The 17,970-nt window shown below is 52.0% G+C and overlaps 2 protein-coding genes across 3 annotated transcripts in view; one reads left to right on the top strand and one right to left on the bottom strand.

Moving 5' to 3' along the window:
* The first annotated feature begins 464 nt into the window (after window positions 1–464).
* LOC144337272 (uncharacterized) lies at window positions 465–6,782 on the top strand. The gene is made up of 4 exons (XM_077981124.1): window positions 465–2,928; window positions 3,447–3,656; window positions 4,530–4,591; window positions 5,629–6,782. Exons 1-4 carry the CDS (start codon window positions 2,833–2,835, stop codon window positions 5,633–5,635), a joined length of 375 nt encoding a protein of 124 aa, XP_077837250.1. The 5' UTR covers window positions 465–2,832; the 3' UTR covers window positions 5,636–6,782.
* SIGLEC9 (sialic acid binding Ig like lectin 9) overlaps window positions 5,305–17,970 on the bottom strand; it is an 18,496-nt gene continuing 5,830 nt past the window's right edge. The window contains exons 2-11 of one of the 2 annotated variants that reach the window (XM_077981114.1): window positions 17,322–17,582; window positions 17,084–17,214; window positions 16,627–16,948; window positions 14,550–16,069; window positions 14,069–14,347; window positions 13,824–13,871; window positions 12,701–12,970; window positions 11,964–12,051; window positions 11,496–11,592; window positions 5,305–5,754 (exon numbers count right to left, since the gene is read on the bottom strand). In XM_077981114.1, the coding sequence (XP_077837240.1) occupies window positions 5,572–5,754; window positions 11,496–11,592; window positions 11,964–12,051; window positions 12,701–12,970; window positions 13,824–13,871; window positions 14,069–14,347; window positions 14,550–14,985 (1,401 nt within the window). In that variant the 5' untranslated portion in view covers window positions 14,986–16,069; window positions 16,627–16,948; window positions 17,084–17,214; window positions 17,322–17,582 and the 3' untranslated portion in view covers window positions 5,305–5,571. Of the gene's footprint in view, window positions 5,755–8,614; window positions 10,127–11,495; window positions 11,593–11,963; window positions 12,052–12,700; window positions 12,971–13,823; window positions 13,872–14,068; window positions 14,348–14,549; window positions 16,168–16,626; window positions 16,949–17,083; window positions 17,215–17,321; window positions 17,583–17,970 lie in introns of those variants that run through there. The other variant, XM_028839067.2, reaches the window with a different exon arrangement.

Genomic DNA, 17,970 nt, shown 5'->3' with positions numbered 1-17,970 from the left:
GATAGGTTAGACAGGCGGGTCACAGCCTCCCTTAAAGGGAAACAAACTTGCTAAATAGACGGAGAGAACAAACCGCCCGACATCGCACAAACCGCATCCTGGGCTCGTGGCCAAAACATCCTGCAGCAAGGAGGTAGAAGGGCAGAAGGGAAAGTCCCCAAATTCGTGCAAGTGCGGAAACCCATGCTGAGTTAGTGTCCTCGGGCTGATCTATGCTTATTATAATAGTGAAAACACACCCCCGCGTGGAGACTTAAGGTGCTAATGACACAGCGAGGTATGCACTAGCGTGTACAGCCACTGCGCATGCGGGCCTAAGAGACCACCCAGAACATGCTTAAGAGCAACACCGTCCCACCCCCGCATGAGTAATCACGGAAGATTCCCCTACAGGGAGTTTCCCCAGCGTCAGTCAGTGCCGTCTCACGTTTGAGCAGCCGCTCTGACCTGCTGTCAGAGTGCACTTTCACTTTGCCATTAACTCTCTTGCTTACTTTTACGTTGGACTCACTCTCAAATTCTTTTGCCTAGCGAAGTCAAGAACCTGAACTGGCCCACCAGCCTACAAAGCCAGAGCGTCCTCACCACTGCTGTTCTTGCAAGAGATGTGTTTGCAAAACGGGTCACCACAGCCTGAGGGTGAGCAGTGGTGTAGGGGATAAGAATCTGAGTTTTCCGTGCTCTTTCCTATGTGGACAGCTCCGTCTTCAGCCCACGGTCTGATTCTCTGTGGATTTCAGTTTATCTCCTATGTCCGGGGGCAGCGGACTGAATGCAGTGAATTCTTACCTCCAATAATTGTCATCCTGCCGACCTTCCTGTGCCTTGAGGGTTGTCTGTTTTCACTTTCACTCAGTTGTTTGGCTACTGAATCCACTCCATATGCAACAGACAAGACAGAGATCAAGAGATGGAAAAGTGAGAAGTCCACGTGGGAGCAGAGGCTGCCATGGGAAAGGGTGAAGGCTGTTTTTAGGGGTCCCCTTATTCCTTTGGATGAATCTCTTCTTCAGCTACCGATTTAGGCGACTGCCGATGATACCTGGAAAGGAGGCCTGGAGTTCTCTCTGGGAGGCCCCTCTCATCAAGCCGGAAATTGCTAACAGACTTTCACTTATTTACTTGGGGTCTGAAGGGAATAAACAGCTCACCTGGGACCAACAGGGCAAATGGAACCTACACAAACCAATTGCTTACAGCAGGCAGAGTGTGATGTATTTACAGTCACTGACTGAAGATTTTCCAGTTCTCACCTGTACAGCTAAGGAAAGGTGCACGGCCGCCTGTTGAAGCCAAACGTCATTAACATTCCTGCAGAGTTAGGATTTTTAAGAATACTTTGCTGTTTTTTTGTTTGGTTTTTTTTTTTTTTTTTTTTTTTGAGACAGAGCTTGCTCTTTCACCCAGGCTGGAGAGTACAATGGCGTGATCTCAGCTCACTGCAAACTCTGCCCCCCGGGTTCAAGCGATTCTCCTGCCTCAGCCTCCTGAGTAGCTGGGATTACAGGCATGCATCACCACACCCAGCTAATTTTTGTACTTTTAGTAGAGATGGGTTTTCAGTATGTTGGCCAGGATAGTCTCAATCTCTTGACCTTGTGATCTGCCCGCCTCAGCCTCCCAAAGTGCTGGGATTACAGGTGTGAGCCACTACTCCCAGCCTTTTTATTTATTTATTTATTTATTTAAGACGGAGTCTCACTCTGTCGCCCGGCTGGAGTGCAGTGGCACGATCTTGGTGCACTGCAACCTCCACCTTCCGGGTTCAAGCGATTCTCCTGCCTCAGCCTCCTGAGTAGCTGGGATTACAGGCACATGCCACCACACCCAGCTATTTTTGTATTTTTAGTAGAGACAGGGTTTCACCGTATTGGCCAGGCTGGTCTCAAACTCCTTACCTCGTGATCCTTCCGCCTCGGCCTCCCAAAGTGCTGGGATTACAGACATGAGCCACTGCGCCTGGCCAAACAAGCTACTTTTTAAGAAACCGTTTCGGGGAAGAGGGAGAACTGCTCCAGGTTCCTCCCCGTGGGTTACTATGAATACACTGCAGAACATCTTGATCCAATGAACAGCCGTTCCTGTGTGGTCCTTTGTGCCTCTCCTGTTTTAATTTTGTTTCAAAAATCTTGAGTGTGTGAGGGCCTTGGAACTGATTTTTGTTGTTGTTCCAGTGAAATTAGCACTGTAAACATAGCACCTGCATGAGAGAAGAGCAGCGTCTCAGTGGCCTGATATTAATACTTTGGGCAGCTCAATGCTGATGGTGGTGTGGGGGACTAGGGGGCTGCCAACCTAGCCCTTGGGCACCCCTGGGAAGGCGCAGGGATCACAAGGCGGCCAGCCCCTGGCAGGGTAGACTGTGTGGGCCGCGGTGCAGGCAACACTCATGCCGGGAATGGTCAGGATGGCACCAGCTTGTTGGATTTTTTTGTTGGCATTTGTGTTTGTTTCTCTACTCACCACCCAAGTGATAAAATAGGATCCTTGGTGCAGAACTTAAATTATCCCAGAAAGCCAAGAGTTCCCCGCCTTGGGGACTTGTCTTAAACTCGCCTGGTTTGTACGTTTCTGGCCGGACGCATGAAGAAACAATCTGTGACAAGTCTGAGGGTCTTCCTTTCAGCCTGCCTCCCACGCTAAGAAAAGTCGGTGTTTCCCTCCGGGAAGCTGTTGTGAATTTCTCTTTATCTGGGAACTGTTTTGGTTTTGTTTTTAGTTGCTCTGTGCTCCCTCTGAATCAAAGCTTCTAGCACTGCCGGTGAAAACCACAAAGGGTCCTGCTTGAGGTGCCATCCTGGCCAAGAGAGCAAACCTGCAGGAGGTTTGGAAATGGACTCGGTCTCTGCAGAAGCGTGTGCACTATTAGGGGATGAACCGTGTCACAGCCAGGGGGACAAAGCTCATATCGTAGGCGATCCAGGAGACGTGAGTTCCCAGAGCTTGTTTGGCGCATTCATGTGCACACTGTTGTCGGGGTTGGACTTGTGTTTCAGGCTTCGATGTGAGGCTTGTGATATGCATTTCCTGTTTATCAATAAAAAAATTATCGAAATGGTTGAATCCTGTGAGTTGGCAAATGTGTACTAATCCAGTGCACTTGACTCTTCAACCCCTTCTTTCAATATCATTTTTATAAGAAATAGGTAACCTACATGACAACTCTTAAAAATAAAATAAATTGGGCGAGGTCCTAAGTAGGAAAACCAAACCAAACGGAAACAGGACACCTGGAAATCTGAGGCTTTGCTGTGCTTTTCCGTATTTCCCAATTGTCCCAACAGTGAGCTGTCTTTTTTGTTTGTTTGTTTGTTTGCTTGCTTGCTCGTTTGATAGCCAGGTCAAAATAAGGTAAACAAATATGAAAATAAGTAAATAAATAATAAACTAAAGGCAACATAAAGCCATAAAGATAAGGTTGGGCTCACAAGCGCCATCCTCCCCAGGCCCCACCCGTGCCGGTCGGAGTTCACCCTGGAGAGGAAAGGCTGCCCCAGGGCTGGGAGATGAGACCCGCAGCCTCTGTGCCAGGAGACACAGGTCTGGGAGGGAGCAGAGCTGCATCTCTGGAGGGACCCCTCTTCCTGGAGGACCCCAGTAGCTCACGGACCTTTCCAGACCCAGATGGAGGCTGCGGAGGGGGCTCTTCCTGGTGGGTAAGAGAAGCTGGATGCTGGATGAGCTTCCCAGGGCTGAGGGAAGGGCAACTGGAAGCAAAGGAGGGGAGGAGGCTGGGGCCATCCCCATCCAGGGGCACAGCCGGAAACTCCCAGAGCAAGGGCTGGGGAGAGGGGAGGAGGCAGGACCCTCTGCAGGTCTTTCATGAGGTCACACACCTGGAAATGTCTTACCCCTAGACACAGCCCTGCACAGCCCCACAGATGTGGTGTTACACTCACTCAGACATACACACACACGCATATACACACGCACACACACCATGCATTTCTATCCACGTCCAGGTGCCAGGACCTTGTATCTCCACCCTGAGGTTCCCGTACTGACTTTCCCGTGGGTGTGAATATTGGCCTCTGTCATGTTCTTGCTGTGTGATTTTGGGCAAGTAACTTCACCTCTCTGCACCTCCGAATTTCTTCATCTGCAAATGGGGTTAAAGTATGTGTCTTGCTTGGCTGCTGGGAGGGTTAAAGGTAGCCCTGTCATAGTGCCCGGCATATAGTCGGTGTGAAGTAAATTACTACTATCATCCACATTGTTATACTATCCCCTGGTAGTTAGTCCAGCAGTGCCAACTCCTTCCTCAGCTTCACCTGGCGGCCTCTTTCCCCCACACAATGGCATCTTCTTACAGCGCCCTCGGAAATCTTTAAAAGTATGGAGATGTTGAGGACTCTTGGTGCAGAGGTGAAGCCCCCAGACCATCTCCTCCACCTCCTAGGGTCCCACGTGGGGAGGGATTGGGCTTGGACTTGGTGGGAAGTTGGGCATCTTCACCTCCCTCTACCCAGGACTCTCCCGTGTTTCTTATGGACCTGAGATGTGACTTCTTCCCTGATTTCTCCCCATAGGGCACATCAGCCTCCATGACTGTCCACCCCAGACCTAAGGACAAGACCAGAAGGGCAAGCAGGTGAGGAGAAGGTGATGGAGAAGGGCTGGGGGTCTCCATAGGACCTGTGAGGCTGGAAAGGGTCCAGGGTCTTTCTGGAAAGGACTGGCAAGAGAGGGACCCAGCCCAGTCACACCAAGGTCTGGAGATGGGGGCTCCTGGGGGAGGTCTACAGACCCAATCGGGGCCCTGGGGATGAAATCATGGGCAGCATGGTCATTGGAGGCTCTATCCACTGATCAGAGCTATGCAGGCTGGGGCAGGCCATGCGCAGAGCTGGGCTGTAATTTCAGGCGCCTCCTTTCTCAGAGAGCTCTGGCATGTCCAGGTTCTCAGATTCCTTCACCAGAGGCCATGGAGTCAACAGAGATGCTGCGAACTTATGGCTAAGGGGTGCCCAACCAGTGGTTGCTTTACTCAGTGCCAGGTGAGAGAAGATACCTCAGAATCAGGCAGGGATTAAATTCCAGCCCTGCCCTGAGAACCTGAGTGACCTGAACGCAGCCCCAGTGAGGCTCCCTCACCTGGATGCACCATGGAACCATCAAGTGAGCATGATTAGCATATGCGTCAGCTCAAATATTTATCTTTTTTTGTGTGTGTGACAACATTTAAACTTCTCTCTTTTAGTTATTTTGAATTATTCAATACATGACTCTATGTCATTTGAAACAACACAGATGAACTTAGAGGATGTTATGTTGAGTGAAATGAGCCAGGCACAGAGAAACAAACACGTTACGATCTCATTATATTTGGAATCTAAAATAGACATCCTCAGAGAAGTAGAGAGGAGAATCATGGGTACCAGAGGCTGGGGCGGGGAGTGTGGACTGATTGGACGGGGAAAGGCAGGCATGCATTTTCAGTTAGACAGGAGGAATAAGCTCTGATGTCCTATTGCACAGCTTCGAGGGCTGTTAATTCTACAGGAATCGGCCTCGGACTCCTTTACTGGAGGGGTTGTGAACCCTCAAACAAGCCCAAGTCTCTGCAGTTTCTCACTTGGGGATCTTGATCTCTGAATACTCATTGTTGGTGGCCTCTTGTCCCCACAGGTCCTGAGGCCCCACCTTATGGAAGCTGAGGGATGCATACTGGATCTCTCCTTCCTCCCCTGAGGAGGGAGCAGCCAGTCCATGGTGTCGGGGGCTGTCATCTGCCCAGGACTCAATCAAGGTACCCTGAATGGAGAGAGAGAAGGGAGTCAGAGCAGAGCAGTGGAAATAGGATAAGGCAGGGAGAGTCACCAGTTGTTTGATTGGTTGGTTGGTTTGGACATATCGCTCTGTATAGAATTAAACTTCATGAGTTCCTGCCTCTATCCCATGTTCATATTATAGAAATCTCCTTCATTTATACTTTCCTGCAATATTTAACCCTTAATGAGCACCTCGTTTGGTGTTTATTAATCTTATTAACTTCCCACAACAATCCCATGAAGAAAGTAGCGTGCCCAAACTCCCTGTTATGCCAGGACCCAATCCAGTCCATCCCTTCTGACCCCAAAGCCTGCAGTCCTGCTGAGGCCCTCTGTATGTGAGGCCCTGAGCCAGGTGCTGGATGGACTGTGGTGGACATAGTAGTGTTGGCCCTGACCTCCTGAAGCTCACTTTTTAATTGAGGGAAGTTGGCAAAATGACTGTCAAACAAATGAATATCTATGTGTGAATTATAAGATGCACAGGAAGAGGGTAAGTGAGAGAGAATCACAGGGCCTTGATTTGGATGGGGCCCCTGCCCTTAGGAAGCTCACAGTTTGGTGGTGTGGGGAGGATAAGTCAGTCAAAGAAATTATCAATGATAGAATGGATAAAGAAAATATGGTACATATACACCATGGAATACTGTGCAGCCATAAAAAAGAATGAGATTATGTCTTTTGTGGGAACATGGATGGTGCTGGAGGCCATTATCCTTAGCAAATGAACACAGGAACAGAAAACCAAATACTGCATGTTCTCACTTATAACTGAGAGCTAAATTATGATAACTCATGAACACAAAGAAGAGAACAACAGACACTGGGGCCTACTTGAGGGTGGAGGGTGGGAGGAGAGAGAGGAACAGAAAAAAATAACTATGGGGTACTAGGCTTAGTACCTGAGTGACAAAATAATCTGTACAACAAACCCCTGTAACAAGAGTTTATGTATGTAACAAACCTGCACATGTACCCCCAAACCCAAAATAAAAGTTTTATAAAAAACTGTCACAATTACTGAGATTTTTGGCACCTTCTTAAATTGTGTACGCTAGGCCAGAACCTCACTCATCTCACGCTAATTCCAGCCCTACTGGAGAGGTAGATGTTTAAGAGATGAGAATGTGCAGGGCTGCAGTTATGAAGTTTGGGCTTTTTCTCTAGGTTAGAGCTTGTCAAACTAGAGCCCTTAGGACAAATTCAATCCACTGCTTGTTTTTATAAATAAAGTTTTATTGGCACACAGCCAGCTAACCACTTACACATGGTCTATGGCTAATTTCCTGCTATAAGAGTAGAGTTGAGGAGCTGCAATGAGACTGTGTAGCCCAGAAAGCCAAAAATATTTCCTATCTGGCCTTTCCAGATAGTGTTTACTGGCTTCTGCTCTAGACAGTGTTGGAAGTGGGAACAGCCATCCAAATGCAAAGAAACTGGTCAGTGATGGCTTCTGAACAATTCCTCCCATCAGGGCAAGAGACACAATAGGCAGGGAGGTGAGGAAGTCCAAGACAGAGATCCTCAGTCCTCAGCATTGAGAGGGTTTAGGATTCTTGGGGGTGGGAGCAATGCTAGCCATTCTTAGGGAGGAAGAATGCACAAGATTTGGTGAATGTGGGGCCATAGAGAAGAAAGGGAGGACAGAGAGGAGAAAACTCTTTCTCCATGCCTGGCCTGAGAGAAAGTAGGTAGGAGGGACTGTCATGCAGTTAGCAAGATGGGGAATCCTGCAGGGTCCTTTTATGTATGTTTGCTTTTCTTCGCTTCCCAAGGTTGCTAAATCTCTAGCCAGCATCTACCTTTTTCGGGGGGAAGGGGTGGAGGTGAGGTGAGGTGGGGACAGAGTCTCACTCTGTCACCCAAGCTTGAGTGCAGTGGCATGATCTTGGCTCACTGCAGCCTCAACCTTCTGTGTTCAAGCGATTCTTCTGCCTCAGCCCTCCTAGTAGCTGGGACTACAGGCACCCGCCACCATGCCTGGCTAATTTTTGTGTTTTTAGTAGAGATGGAGTTTCACCAGGTTGGTCAGGCTGGTCCCAAATTCCTGACCTCAAGTGATCCGCCCACCTTGGCCTCCCGAAGTGCTGGGATTACAGGCATGAGCCAATGCGCCTGGCCAGTGTCTGCCTTTTTGATGGTTAAGTATGTTGCTTAGTTACTTTGACCAATCCCATAATTTTAAGTACATGGATAATATGCAGTCCATATGCATGAGCTTTAATGAGCTGATTATCATACAGGGTCAGGTTAAGGATACTTTTTCTCTCTAATGCACATGTCTAGTTCTGAAGAACTGCCCCTTGCTGGTTTGGTCCAGATCCTGCTGGCCACGGGGGTCCTTGCTTGCTTCTCTATCTTACTTTTTTTTTTTTTTTTTTTTGAGACGGAGTCTCGCTCTGTCGCCCAGGCTGGAGTGCAGTGGCGCGATCTCGGCTCACTGCAAGCTCCGCCTCCCAGGTTCAAGCAATTCTCCTGCCTCAGCCTCCCAAGTAGCAGGGACTACAGGCATACACCACCTCACCTGGCTAATTTTTGTATTTTTAGTAGAGATGGGGTTTCACCATGTTGGCCAGGCTGGTCTTGAACTCCTGACCCGAAGAGATTCACCTGCCTCAGCCTCCCAAAGTGTTGGGATGACAGACGTGAGCCACCACACCCAGCTCGCATATGATTTTTTTTTTTTAATTTTTTGAGATGGAATCTTGCTCTGTCACCCAGGCTAGAGTGTGGTGGCACGATCTCGGCTCACTGCAAGCTCTGACTCCCGGGTTCACGCCATTCTCCTGCCTCAGCCTTCAGAGTAGCTGGGACTACAGGCACCCGCCACCACACCCGGCTAATTTTTGTATATTTAGTAAAGACGGGGTTTCACCGTGTTAGCCAGGATGGTCTCGATCTCCTGACCTTGTGATCCGCCCACCTCGGCCTCCCAAAGTGCTGGGATTACAGGCGTGAGCCACCGCGCCCGGCCGTGATTTTAAAAAAATTGTTCCTTTGTACTTTACAGTTTTTTGATGCTGCCGTAAATGGGCAAGAGTCCAGATTTAGGGAAGTGTTAGTGCCTCCTCCAGTCCTTTGATTCCTTCTCATCAGGGCTACTGTTGTGAGACGTTCCTTTCCTCGTTCGGGTGCTGCACGTAGGTGAATTTTTTTGGATCATGTTTAATTTGCCAGATGATCCTTTGACTCTTTGGAAACGTTTCTCATTCCCTGGGTCTGGCTTTAGAGGAGGGAGATCATGAGCTGCTGCTTCACTGTCTCCCTCAGCTCAACCCCGAAGTCCAATCCTTGAACTCCATTTTCAAAGACGGAGGCAGATGAAGGCCCAGGAGGAGGGCATTCTAGGAGGAGGGTCCCCAGTGTTCAAGGACTGAGGTATGAACCAACAGGACATGTTGCAAATGATTTGGAAAAGGCCAGAGGGACCAGTGGGTTCAGTGGTGAGGATGGAGGAGTGGACTGAGGTTGGAGAGTGATGTCATGAAGAGGATGTGATCGGAGGTTCAGGATCCAGGAGCCATGGATGGGCTGTGCGCAGCGCAGAGAGAGCTCAGTGTGTCCTAAAGACTCCCACTGGACTGTGCACAATACGTAGACTACAGAGAGCAAGGAGGCCTAGCAGTCACAAGGAGGGGAGATGAGGCCGAAGAGGTGGGCAGGATCCAGATGCTACCCAGACCTGATTTGCAGGCTGAGGTCCTTTCCTGGAAAATTGCAGAATCACTATTTTGCAGGCAAGTGACACAGACATATAGGTACCAGTTGCCACCAGAATCAGGAGAGGTTCTCAGCAGGACCTTTGTGTTCAAAGCACAGCGATTCATCAATGCTCAGCATACACCTGTGCCAGGAGCTCTGATGGGATGTGGCTCCTGGAATGATCACCACAACCTTGCAAGTAGGGCTTCTCACTCCTGTTTTCCAGAGCAGGAAACCAAGGTACAGAGAGGTAGGAATTTGTCTGTCTTTTAGTCAAAAAAATAAAAAGGACGGCACAGTGTGGATTCAGGTTGGCGATACTTTGACTCCAAAGCCTGTGTGCTTTTCACTACGTGCCTAGCTCATCACTTTGAGGGCTGTTAATTCTACAAGAACCAGCTTCTGACTTCTCCCTTGCCTGGAGGGGCTGTGATCGCTCAATCAGGCTGAGTCTCTGCAGTTTCTCATTTGTGGATCTTGATCTCCGAGTACTCGGTGTTAGTGGCCTCCTGTCCCTGCAAGTCCCGAGGCTTCACCGTCTGGAAGCTGAGGGATGCATACTGGAGCTCTTCTTCCCCCACTGAGGAGCGGGCAGAAGCTGGGGGAGGCTGGTCTGGGGGACTGTCTTCTGCCCAGGGTTCAGTCAGGGACCCCTGAGACATGGGAGAGAGAAGGGAGTCAGAGCAGAACAGAGAGGCTGGGCGCAGTGACTCACGCCTGTAATCCCAGCACTTTACGAGGCTGAGGCGGGCGGATCGCTTGAGGTCAGGAGTTCAAGAGCAGCCTGGCCAACTTGGTGAAACCCTGTCTCTACTAAAAATACAAAATTAGCCAAGTGTGGTGGTGGACACCTGTAATCTCAGCTACTCAGGAGACTGAGGCAGGCGAATCGCTTGAACCTAGGAGGTGGAGGTTGCAGTGAGCCAAGATTGTGCCACTGCACTACAGCCTGGGTGACAGAGCGAGACTCCATCTCAAAAAAACAAAAACAAACAAACAAAAAAATGCACTTGAGGCAAGAGCCTCACTCACTTCACCCTTGTTCTTGCCCTAGTGGAGAGGTAGGTGCTTAAAAGGTCAGAATGTGGCCAGGCACGGTGGCTCACGCCTGTAATCCCAGCACTTGAGGAGGCTGAGGCGGGCGGACTACAAGGTCAGGAGATCGACACCATCCTGGCTAACACGGTGAAACCCTGTCTTTACTATAAATACCAAAAAATTAGCCAGACGTGGCGGTGGGCGCCTGTAGTCCCAGCCACTCCGGAGGCTAAGGCAGGAGAATGGCTTGAACCTGGGAGGCAGAGCTTGCAGTGAGCAGAGATCGCGCCACCGCACTCCAGCCTGGGCGACAGAGCAAGACTCCAACTCAAAAAAAAAAAAAAAAAAAAAAAGGTCAAAATGTGCACTGCTGCAGGCTATAGAGTTTGGGATTTTTACTCTAGATCAGGGGTTGTCAAACTACAGTATTTGAGTTATATCCAGCCCACTCTTTATGTTTGTGAATAAAGTTTTATTGGCACACAGCCATATTCATTTCTTTACACAGGGTATATGGCTTCTTTCTCGCTACAACAGCAGATATGAGGAGCTGCAATGAGACTGTGTGGCCCATGAAGCCAAAAATAGTTTCTATCTGTCGCTTACAGATAATATTTGCTGGCTTCTGCTCTAGACGGTATCGAGGGGTCGGGGAACAGCTGTTCAAATGCAGAGGAACTGGACGATGATGCCTTCTGGACAGTCTCCCCAGTCAGGAAAGGAGAGGTGACAGGCAGGGAAGTGAGGGAGCAAAAGACAGAGATCCTCAGGCCTCAGCAATGAAGGGTCAGGATGGGGGTAGGGACAATGCAAGCTGTTCTTAGGGGAGGAAACCAACCAAACATTGTGAATTTGGGGCTACAGAGAAGAAAGGAAGAACAGAGAGGAGGTAACTTTGGCTGTGCCCAGCTGATTAGTCCTGGGGGTCATCCTGTGGGAGGTGTCCAGGCTGGATGCTGGCTGTGGAGAGTCCACAGCACTCACCTGAGAGGCTGAGCCCCTGACGGCGTTTGCATCCTCTATGCCCACATCCCCCACGCCCGCGACTGGCCTTGCTGATTTCTTCCTGCAGGACCTCACTCTGAGTGAAGAGACCAGACAGCCTTTCAGTGTGGTCAGATCGGGGTGCAGTGGGCAGACCAGGTACCCCCCATGTGTTTCCTATTAAGAGACTGCAGGGGTGACTGAGGTGGGAAAGCAGTGGTCCAGTCTTAGAGACCCCAAGGTTGAGAATAGAGACTCTCTTCTCCTGGACAGTGGGTACCAAGGTTTGCCACAGACTCAAAGCTCCTCAAACACAGGCCCACATGGAATTCTCACCATGCACCTGTGACCTCCTTCTTGCCCCGAGCTCTTGACCCATCCGGGTCCCTCCAGCTCTGGCTTCAGGGATCCAGCTCCCAGCCCGCCCTCCCCCAGGGCTCTCCCTCCCTTCCTAAGGTCCACGCTCACACGACGAAGATGACGCAGAAGGACAGGAAGACCAGGGCTGTGGCTCCAGCTCCGACCGCCCCCTGAGTCAGTCCCGATGTGGCTTTACCTGTTGACAGATTGGAGTTATTTTTGTGATATATCACAGAGAATTGGGTCTCTTCTCCTCCTCCTCCCACTTCCTGTAGGGTCCTATACGTCTATTTCCACTTCCCCTTCCCAGACACAAAGAACAGAAATGAGAGAGAGGAGGACATGGAGAGACTCTTCCTGAGGCCAGTGAGGCATGCAAGTGCCAGCCATTCCTTTTTTTTTTCTTTACGATGTTAATATTTTATCCATCAATGAATTTGTTTTGCATTCAATTTGTACTGTTTTTAAAAGATGACTGCATTGCTGTATGATTTCATTTGATTGCTAACTTGTTGGGCTTTTTCTTTTTTTTTTTTTAATCTGATGCTCAAGGCAAGTACCTCCGTTGTGTGACTCCAGTTCAGCCCTGCAAAGAAAGGCGCTTGTCTCCCTAAACACACCTGTCCAGGCCCCATCCTCTCCCCTCTGAGATCCACACCTGCCCTCTCCCCACCCCACAACCCTTCCCTGACAGGAAGAGGACGGTGGTGCTGTGGGTCCCAGGAAAGTGCTCACAGCTGAGCACAGACCAGAGTGGGGCTCCTCTCTGAAGGTCAGGGGGCCGCTCAGTGGTCACTGAGGGTGGAGAAGGGGTGTTCTCCTCCTCCAGCCCCTCCCCAGCACACCGGTGCACTCACTCTGCAGGGAGACGTTCAGGGAGACCTGCTGAGAGCCCAGAAGGTTCTGAGCTCTGCAGGTGAATTCCTCTTCCTCCCTCAGGTGCACCCGAGGCAGCTCCAGCACCCCCGGGTTTGAGGGCTGTGAAGGGCACAGGGTCAGGCCTCCCCAGCTCAGGCTCAGCCTGGCAGGCGGATTGCTGTCAACTGCACAGACCAGGCGCAGAGACGGGCCCTCTGGGACTGAAACAGATGAGCCATTTCCCAGGACTATGGATACTGTAGAAAAAGAGACAGAGGGTCAGAGAAGTACATAGATCTGGAGAAAAAGAAAGGATACAGAAAGGGACTGATGACAGCAACTGACACACAGACATAGACTGAAGTTCCAGACACATGCACTTCCACCACTCACTGTCGGGAATGTGAACACATAACGTAGCTACATTTTGCTTTTAGGAACTTAACCCACAGACTTAGATATTCCTGTGGAAGTAGATACAAGATTGTTCATTGCCGTGTTCCTGCCATAGGATAAAATGAGTGCCATGATCTTCCATTAGGAGATGCCACAAAATCAGAGTCCATCCATGCAGTGGAATCACACACAGCCCTAGAGGAGGGTGTGGACCGTCTCACTACGGACACCAAACCGCCTCTGATCCTCCAGGTGCACACACCAAGGCTCAGGGCAGCCTGGATGGACAGTGGCTGGTTCTGGGTAGGGGGCAGGCATCGGAGGACAGACTCTGCTCTGCAATTTGAATTTTTGCCCATGGGCATTTATCACCTGTCCAGAAGTACTTATATCAGAACTATCGGAAATAAACAGGTAAGGGTGGAGGTGTATTCAGGAGATGCATGAGAAGGAACCTCAGAGCCTGGCCCTGCTGTGTGAATGCCACCCTGTTCTTGTTTGAGGCCGAAGGGAGGTGTGTGTGTGGGGGGTCCAAGAGTGGTGATGGGAGGATGGGAACAGGCGGCCTTGGGGCCTAAGGACACAGAGGGGCCCTGAGTTCACCCACAAGGGCATCTCTGTTTCCCAAAGTGAGTTCAGGTTGAGGAATAACCCAGCCCCATCCTGACCTGAAGGCCCTGCACCTCCAGCCCCAGGGAGGGGGCTCCATCCTACCTGTGTCATTTCCTTGGAAGACAGTCATGGTCAAGTTCTGAGGGGGGTCTGGGACAGAAAGACATGGAGACCCGCATCACTGTGGGCTGGGAACACTGGCCCTGTCTGTCCCCAGGAGCCGCATAAACAGGGAAGACAGAGCCATTGTCCTCCTGACCCCACAACCAGCCCAGATTCCGGGACCCAGCACCCTGTGTCCAGGCTTGACCCCATCAGGGACCCAGGCGTCCTGGCCCAGCACTCACAGGACACGTTGAGGTGGATGGTCTTGTTCGTGGTCACACTGGCCCCAGGGAAGGTCACCTGACAGGTGAGGCTGGTGCCGTGGTCCTGGGGCTGTGGGATGAGGGTGAGCACCGAGGAGCGGGTGGTGGAGGGGTCCAGGGGAGACACGGAGGTCCCCATCCAGGAGATCATAGGGGCTGTCCCCTGCTCACAGGCCCAGGGCACAGAGCAGGTCAGATTCCGGGGGCAGCCGGACTCTAGGGTTCCTGGGATGAGGATGTTGGGCCTGTGTGTCAGGGCTGGTGAAGAGAGGGGGACTCAGGATCAGGACGGAGGATCCATGGTGCAGCCCTGGGGGGAACTCAGGCTCTGGTCCAGCTCCTGCCCTGAGCCCAACTCACTTCACCCTCAGCCCTCTCCCGGGGCAGGGGCCCCATCCCAGCCTTTCCCTGCCGCCCCCATGACCTTTCCCTGTGGCCTGTCCTGGAGCCCGTGCCTTACCTGTGACATGCACAGAGAGCGGGGCATACTTATAACTCCATTTTGTCTTTCCTGTCTCCACACGAAAGAAGTACTTCCCTGCATCACTGCTTCTGGCATCTCTGATGCTCAGGGTGCAATTCGTGGTCTGTGGGTCCCCAAGGAGGTGGAATCGGTCCCGAGTGTCCTCCCGCACTGCCCGAGCTGGGTTGTTTGTGGCCACTGGAGCATCCCGGTCTGTACGGGCCCCTGCCCGGAACCAGTAGCCATGAACTGGGTCAGAGGAAATCCAGCCATACCAGGGGTAGGAGAAGGAGCAAAGCACATGGACACACAGGCCCTGCTGCACCGTCACAGACTCCTGCATCGTCAGTGGGTAATTCTTCTGGTTATTCCTCTGTCCCTCCACCCTCTCCCTCCCCCAGAGCAGGGGCAGCAGCAGCAGCAGCAGCAGCATGTCTGGGGTTGGAGGTGCCAGGGCTGCCAGGGAACGTCTGTTCCTCAGGGCTCTTCTCTCAGGAAGTGAGAGCTCAAGACTTAGAGGAGGCCCCACAGGAAGACAGGGGTGAGGTCAGAACAGTGACCTCCCCAGAGGAGGAACTTCACACACAGACACTGTCAGGCCTGGGTCAGCCCTGGGAGATCCACCGTCCACTACCCCATGTTCACTCCTGGGCCCCTGAGGCCAGAGCAGGAGACAGACTCGCCCAGATTCCCACCCCATGCAGGGCCCACCCCACTTCCTGCCTGACTCTCAATGCTCTTCCCCTTAGGTGACATTTTCTGCAGGGTGAAAATGAGTCCCATCTGGCCAGACCCCTGAGTCACAGGCTGTGGATGTCTGTGTAGCTCAGAGGTGGGACTCGGGGCCATGAGAGACAGGGGTGCAGGTGGGGTGAGCAGGCAGCCTCTCATTCCCCCTGCCAGCAGGTACGAGGTGGGCACCCCCTTTCTGCACAATGAGGTCAACACAGCAGAGCCGGACACTGTCCCCAAGGAGTCACTGTGCAGAGGAGACACTGAGGCTCCTGACCTCTGAGCTGTCCATAGCAGGAGCTTCAGTGGGGGGCACAGGCAGGATGGGGTCACTCTCCCCTAGGTCGGGGGTTCAGTCTCAGGGGGACCGAGCAGAGGGACACGGGGCTGTGGAGGTGAGGATTTCGCCTGTTGATACACGCCAAGGACACAGAGGAGAGCCTGGCTCGCAGGAGGTCTGGGAAACTGAGACTGTGATTGTTGTACTGTGGGGTTTGGAGGGGAGGAAATCCAGAAGGGAAGGGGCAGATTTCAAAAGGGAAGATACTTCTCCTTTCCTCACTGCTGTCTCAGCGCCACGAAGGATTTCTTCACCAGCGATGTCTCGCTCAGCCACACTTCCCTGGTTACTCCAGAACACGAGGGGTCTGCCGGCCCCCGGGCTTTGCTCCTGCAGGCTCTGCTCCCGGGGGTCCAGGTGAACAGGAGATGTGGAGCGAGGACACCAGCCCTGGGGCGTCCACCCTCAGCGACGGGCAGGATTTCATGACAGAAGAAACGTGCCCCTCAATTCAACAGAAGATTTTTTGTAATTGTGTGGCTGGGCTGGGAGGAACTGGGAGTGTCCTGTGTGGTGGAGCCTCCTTAGACCGATGTCAGTTTTCTAGAAATAGTTTTGGGAGAAATATAAGCCATGTAGATAAAAATATCTTCCCCCCAAGAAAACAAATCTCAGTGGTTTACACACATGAACACGCTTAGAGAAACAGAACACTGGGGACACCGCAGCACCTCCCCTTTGTTACCCCACTTCCTGTCAGCCACACCCCCACTTTCTACGGAAGGAGCCCCAGCCTCACTTTAACGCTAATGGTCTCCAGGCTTTTCTTTCTTTTTTTTTTTTTTTTGAGACAGAGTCTGGCTCAGTCGCCCAGGCTGGAGTGCAGTGGCGCGATCTCGGTTCACTGCAAACTCCGCCTCCTGGGTTCACGCCATTCTCCTGCCTTGGCCTCCCGAGTAGCTGGGACTACAGGCGCCCGCCACCTCGCCCGGCTAGTTTTTTTGTATTTTCAGTAGAGACGGGGTTTCACTGTGTTAGCCAGGATGGTCTCGATCTCCTGACCTTGTGATCCGCCCATCTCGGCCTCCCAAAGTGCTGGGATTACAGGCGTGAGCCACCGCGCCCGGCCTGGTCTCCATGCTTTTCTATGTAGTTTTATCATCTGTGCATGTTGCCGGGAGTACTGCAGGCCCCCATGTTTGCCCAATCACTCCCTCCCAAGAGGGGAAGTTGCAGCATCTCAGTGGTCAGAAGGGCTGAGCCATGGCTGACAGTGATGTCCTGCATCTGTCCCGCAGGGCCAGGTGTCCACATCTGAGTTCTATCTTGAGCAGGAGGTGCTCAGTCAGGCCTCTCAGCCCTGCTCCCCTGAAGGCCTGCGCACCTGCAGAGCTAACACGGGCCTCAGATTAGCATCGGCCACTTCAATTCTAACTCAGGCAGGACAGGACAGCTCAGCCCCACCTGGAACTCGGGGGCCAATCCTTCAGCTTCCCTAGAGAAGAGCAGGCCTGCTCACCTGGAGTAGTAGCCCCAGGTGAGGCCATGGAGGTGGGAGAGGGAAGCCAGTGCCCATGAGGGCGCCTGATCAGGTGAGAACCAGGGGCCCGGAGGCCTTTTCACTCACACATTTGCAACCAGAGGGGCTTCCTGGGAAAGGGTAGAAGAGTATGAGATTCTGTTCCCAGGCCTCCACCCCTGTGACAGCCCAAACACGCAACCAGGCTGCCTGCCCCAGCACCCGTCCTGCAACTCACTCTACTCAGAGGCTCAGGGAAATGTGCTGAGATCGCAGTGGGTGATGAGCCCAACAGGTCAATTCTCCTCCATCCCCAGCCTCTATGTGAGGCAGCTCCAGGCCCCCGGGTGCTGAGAGCTGGGAGGAATTCGGTGTTCTTCCCTCTCAGGACCCGCTCAGCAGGGCAGGGTGGGGAGGCGGGCTGCTGTCAGCCACACAGACCACAGGGACTCTCTCTCCAGGACAGGCCGTGATGTGCCATTGTTCAGTGTCTTTGGGGCTGGATGAAAAAAACAGAGAAAGCAGGAAGGGTGGCCCTGAGAGGTCAGTTTATCCCTTACCTCCCATTCAGAATTAAACAGAAGACACACGACGGTTTGACTCACGCTCTTTTTGGTTTTTTTTGAGACCGAGTCTTGCTCTGTCACCCAGGCTGGAGTGCAGTAGCGCGATCTCGGCTCACTGCGATCTCTGCCTTCCAGGTTCAAGCAATTCTCCTGCCTCAGCCTCCTGAGTAGCAGGGATTACAGGCGCGTCCCACCATGCCAGGTTAACTTTTGTATTTTTAGTAGAGATGGGATTTCACCACGTTGGTCAGGCTGGTCTCGAACTCCTGACCTCGTGATCTGCCCGCCTTAGCGTCCCAAAGTGCTGGGATTACAGGCGTG

Source organism: Macaca mulatta, chromosome 19, assembly GCF_049350105.2.
Source record: "Macaca mulatta isolate MMU2019108-1 chromosome 19, T2T-MMU8v2.0, whole genome shotgun sequence".
In the NCBI taxonomy this organism is placed as follows: Eukaryota; Metazoa; Chordata; class Mammalia; order Primates; family Cercopithecidae; genus Macaca; species Macaca mulatta.
Note: the sequence above shows the minus strand (reverse complement) of the source record. Positions and strands in the feature narration are given on the sequence as shown.